This window comes from Gadus morhua, chromosome 10 (genome assembly GCF_902167405.1).
Source record: "Gadus morhua chromosome 10, gadMor3.0, whole genome shotgun sequence".
NCBI classification, from domain to species: domain Eukaryota; kingdom Metazoa; phylum Chordata; class Actinopteri; order Gadiformes; family Gadidae; genus Gadus; species Gadus morhua.
The window spans coordinates 20,017,916-20,022,822 of NC_044057.1; the positions used below are offsets into that span (position 1 = coordinate 20,017,916).

At 42.5% G+C, this 4,907-nt stretch overlaps 1 protein-coding gene across 1 annotated transcript in view; it reads right to left on the reverse strand.

Annotated features, from left to right (window-relative positions):
* tex11 (testis expressed 11) overlaps positions 1-4,412 on the reverse strand; it is an 11,166-nt gene extending 6,754 nt beyond the window's left edge. Inside the window, exons 1-17 of the mRNA XM_030368377.1 lie at positions 4,337-4,412; positions 3,872-3,984; positions 3,513-3,597; positions 3,312-3,391; positions 3,121-3,201; positions 2,867-2,986; positions 2,549-2,629; positions 2,355-2,440; positions 2,216-2,273; positions 2,007-2,102; positions 1,822-1,903; positions 1,659-1,737; positions 1,369-1,520; positions 1,172-1,257; positions 956-1,093; positions 579-681; positions 354-478 (exon numbers count right to left, since the gene is read on the reverse strand). Coding sequence (XP_030224237.1) covers positions 354-478; positions 579-681; positions 956-1,093; positions 1,172-1,257; positions 1,369-1,520; positions 1,659-1,737; positions 1,822-1,903; positions 2,007-2,102; positions 2,216-2,273; positions 2,355-2,440; positions 2,549-2,629; positions 2,867-2,986; positions 3,121-3,201; positions 3,312-3,391; positions 3,513-3,597; positions 3,872-3,984; positions 4,337-4,364 — 1,593 coding nt within the window. The 5' untranslated portion in view covers positions 4,365-4,412. The remainder of the gene's footprint in view (positions 1-353; positions 479-578; positions 682-955; positions 1,094-1,171; positions 1,258-1,368; positions 1,521-1,658; positions 1,738-1,821; positions 1,904-2,006; positions 2,103-2,215; positions 2,274-2,354; positions 2,441-2,548; positions 2,630-2,866; positions 2,987-3,120; positions 3,202-3,311; positions 3,392-3,512; positions 3,598-3,871; positions 3,985-4,336) is intronic.
* Between the last annotated feature and the right edge of the window lie 495 nt (positions 4,413-4,907).

Below are 4,907 nucleotides of genomic sequence, written 5' to 3' on the forward strand. Positions count from 1 at the left end.
GAAAGTGGTAGCAGCAGCAGTAAAGGCACAATGTATGTAAAAAAAAAAAGGGGGCAACTAACTGAAGATGCGATGGCATTTATATAACGCTTAACATACTCTCTATATGCCTCATGCGTCAGGTCTCGCGTTCACCTGCACATTTGTGTCGTAAACCAAATCCTTGACTGCGAAAAACAGCTTGTCAGGAGCAGTTAAGAGGTCGGGGTATTTGCTTATCACCTCGGCACTTATATACCGGGGAGGATCGTACCGGCAACTCCGCTACATCTGCATGGGTCGCTGTATTTACCGAATGCCTTCTCCCATAAAGGACCCCGGTGAGCCCAGAGTGGTGCCTGTGTGGAGCTCACCTCCAGAGCTATCTGTGAGGCCAGACTGAGAAGACTGGAGGCAGCGTTCTCACACACCAGCAGCCTGTCCTCGTTGCTCACAGGGCTTTTGGCTAGACGTCCCATGGCTGTCAATGCTTCCGCAGCTGCCATGAAAGAGCACATACCCACAAATATACATGTGAAATAAAGTAGTTACATAACGTGTACTTTTTACACCTTATGAGTTATAAAAAATTCTGTTACCTTTCTCGATATTTTTCTCCTGGATGGCAATTTTGTAAACACTGAACTGAGTGAAGATGCTGTCAGGGTCGCATCTCTCTGCCTCCCTGATTGCCTCTTTTGCCTGGAACAGTAGGCGTTGTACGTGGAGCGTTGTATTTAGTTGGCACTACACACACTTTGTGTACCTACTCCAGTATCCTTTTGTATTTATTTAATTATTTTGTGTGTGCTTATTTACTCTAGTCTAGCCAACTCGATTTTTTTTATATTATAGATAGTATCCTTATTGACAAACCAAGAAAATCATGTAATACGATTCAAAATGCCAAATGGGTGCTGAACTAATGGAGGAAAGGTTTATTTCCTGGTCTGAACTGTGTCCCTCTGGCCATCACCTTTTCCAGCTGCTTCAGCAGGAGATGGCAGGAGGCTCGGTTTCTCTGCAGCTTGGCCAGGTTGGGCTCCATCTGACCTGCCTTGTAGAAACTCAGCGAGTAGTTGTACCACTGCAGAGCTTCCATATAGTTCTTTGCCTGACAAGGGGAGCTGGTGTTACGTAACTCTGAGTTTAAAATAGACTGTTTAAAAGTGGACGGGCTTGTTCAGTTTACCTCATAGTGTTTGGAGGCCTTGTCCCACAGCAGCAAGTGTAGGCTAACAAGAGACTGGGGAGTCAGTGGTTTTCCTGTGTAATGACCTAACACAGGGAAAACACAATTCATCACTCATGGGGCAACGCTAGGCTAGGCTCACTCCTGTGTTTACACTGGCCATTTTTCAGAGGGACAAACATGGCATCAGAAGGTACCGGTGATGATGTCCTCTATTTTCTGTTTGCCCAGCAGCTCTTTGCCTCTCTGTAACAGCAGTTCAATGTGCAGGACCGAAGCAGCACTCAGCTCGGGAGAGGCCTCGAAGTGCTGACACACGCATTTCAGATAGTCAAATGCCAAAGTCTCTCTGGAAAAAACATAGTAATGTATGTTTATTTGGATATGTATCTTGTCGGCATGTTACCTTTTTTATACTATTATATGCATCTTGTACACACATTTGTCAATGTGAGTCGATGGATCTATTTGTGTTTGTATGTTTTACCGGTCCGCCGACATGAGAAGTTTTACTGTGCTGAGACTGACTTCCAGAGGAGCATCAGTCTCCAGCAGCTCATTCACCCCTAAAAAAGGCATGTTTTAATATCCACGTCTCATTTAACGACTCACTGTTTAAAGACAATGGGTAATAAGCAGCCGCGTCTTACCTGCTGTGACAGCCTTATCCAAGGCCCCCGAACGCAGGAGGATCCTGATCTTCAGGTTGAGTCCAGAGGTGCTCATGCATACCTGTCATATTGCAGAGTGTAAGGCGCTGCAGCGTATTGTCATTGGAATAACAGTAATTTTCCAGTGTATCATTTATTGGTGAAAATGAATGCTTATGGCCCACCTTGTTGGCCAGGCTCACAGCATTGAGGGCTTTCTCTTGAAACTGCTGACAATCCCACTCCAAATAAACCGTTGCCAGGAGTCTTAATACTCTGGCCTAGCATAATGACAATTGGAGCGTTAAGCAGTGTATTTAAAGGGGGATCAATGTGTACCGACGCATTAGATGTGGGTATCAGTTCAACTTAAACATTTCCTGTGCCATCTTACTTGGACTTCGGGTCCAGGACAGTATTTTCTATTCGTCTTCCCGATGTCGTAGCTTTGGCTGAGGAAGACAGGTATATTATGATTCTACTCCATGATTATTCTAGAATTAGATTGTACAATGATCCATGATAATCGTTACCTTAACCAAAAGGAACTCTCCTCGAACATTTTCAGATTGTACGAATCTACTCCAAAGTTATAGCACATGAGCGAGAGGTAGCCGGTCTGCATGAAAAACCATAAAATAAAGCAACACGATTATAAGGACGAGAAGTGATTAGGTACAAACAACCAGTTTGGAGCAGTAGCATGTATGATGTTGTTTTCTCTAACCTCCCTGGGGAGCCGGGCCAGCATGTCTTTACAGCGCTGCATATAGACCACAGCCTCCTGGTGACTCCCCAGACATACGGCCTGTAATAACAAAACAAAAGGCTAAACCATATCAGCAAATGACAAACACCTCTGTCTCCCAACCAATGAGATCCATCCTTCTTAATTGTTGCAATGCTGTTTCGCACTATGCCACTTCCCCCCCTCCCATAGAGCAGCGTCTTCTCAGAAAATCACTTTCCTGGGTTTCGGAAAAAAACATTGCAAGAACATAATATTCAGGTTGCTGTACGTGTGATATAACACGTCTGGGCTCACCGACTCTGCCTGGTAAGAGAGGACTCGGAGCAGATCCTTCTCCACTTCCCCTTTAGCGACATTAAGGTCAATGTCTCCATCACCCCGAGACCCCAGTTGGCTATAGAGGATTTCGAGGCTCTGGATAAAATGTAAGTACAGAGAAGAACAGTGTAACAATTTAAGTCTGTATGCATATGTGTATATCTGTATATTTAATTTAATAAATAGACATATTTGAGCTCCACTAGCTGCTGTCAGTATTGACTGTGTACCTTGACAGCTAATGCCAAGAATGGATTTGCCAAGTGGGGATCTTTACAATCCAGCCATGTTCTGCCTGTCTTGCTAGCCATCTGTAAAAAAATAAAATAATAATTAAAAAAAAATGGATTATATATTCGGTGACATATACAACATAAAAAAGTATGGTTCTTCTAAAATGGTCAACAGACTATACATTTACCAAGATGTGCTTGCGGACGATGCTCTCTGGTGGATCATCAGGCGCACTGCAGTACAGCAAACTGCAGGCAACATGGCGAACTGAGAAGGTGGCGAGTGACAGAAAGTCAAACAACGGGCGCACACATCCCAGAAAATGTTATAATACAGTTAGGTAGTGTTTCTAATGCATAGCTATTCATGTTATTGGAAACCACCGAACCTTTCGCTTTCTGGGTTTCATTAATTGCCGTGCCAACACGCTTTGTAACTGCCCAGTTCCACAGCTGGATGGCACACTCCTCAAGCTGAAGTCAAGGTGGGTGATACAATGGGCAAGTGGAAAACCCAGCCAAGTCATGAAACAACCACAGACCATTGAGCTTGCTATCACAAACAACTTAATGATTTAGACAAATGTTTTTATTATGGCATTGAGAGTAACGTAACGCAATTCAAGCCAGGAAAAAGTAAAGAGGCAGAACCAATGCTTCAGGTCTAATAAAGAGAGTAACAGTTACCACAACTCAGTATGTAATGAATACTTATCAAAAAATAATAGTAAATAAATAAGTGAATTACCTGTGAATCCAGAGGTTTGGGGAGCTGGTCGAGTACAGAGACTTCATTAAACAGCTTGTCTATAACGCCCTCGTAATCTGCCTGCTCTCTGTGCTGTAGATTCTCCACCAGACCTGGGATGAGAGAAGGCTTGTGAATACTTATTCAAGATTTATTTTGCTCACGTATTGACCTCCGAGGTTTGTACTACAATTACATTTTTGAAAGACCGAGTCTCAGCTAATCAGGACCTGTTTTCGTCGTTCTACTTTGTAAAGAGTCATATTTGACCAGCAAAATATTAAATTGGCATCAATGCCCGTGAAGTAACGTTAGCTGAGTCAGCAATTAGCTAGGCTTAATAGCTGCTAATTTTAGCTCAACTTCTTCTCGTAATTCACTATTGTGAAGAAATAATGTATCAAACATAACATATACTTGATATAAACTTTTAGTTCGCCGTGTTAACATAATACAGTGGCTTACATTTCACATTAGTAACAAACTGCTCCATGTTGACAGAAAACGTGTGTGGCTTGCGAAGAACGCGGTTATACACTGTCACGACTCACGAGCCATGACGTCAGCAGCCATGTCATTCTTTCTGTGTTTCATGCAGTGGTGCTGAAGTTGCTGAACTGTGAACCTGTAGCAGTTAATCTATATTAATGTTGGACAATAAGGTAGGGCAATTCATAGAGGCAAACTCCCTTGGCCAAAAGGGTAATAAGGCTAGGCCTAAGTGACCCAACTCTTTGTAGAACAACAAATAGACATGTGTTAAAATATAATATTTTCAAATTGTACATTATTTTAGTTGATAATTAGCTGTAGGCCTACAAGGACGCGTACTCGACTCAACAACTTTGCCGACAGCTTTCTGTCAAAGGCCTATTCAATCAAGGCCTTTTTCAATATTACAAAATATCAACATAAAATGGATGACAACATAGCATGTATACGATTAGATTGGCTCATGTGATAACACTTCCTATCTTTCCTATAATCAAGGTATCCAGCAAACTCCATAGTATGATGAACATTTTAGAAGTTCACA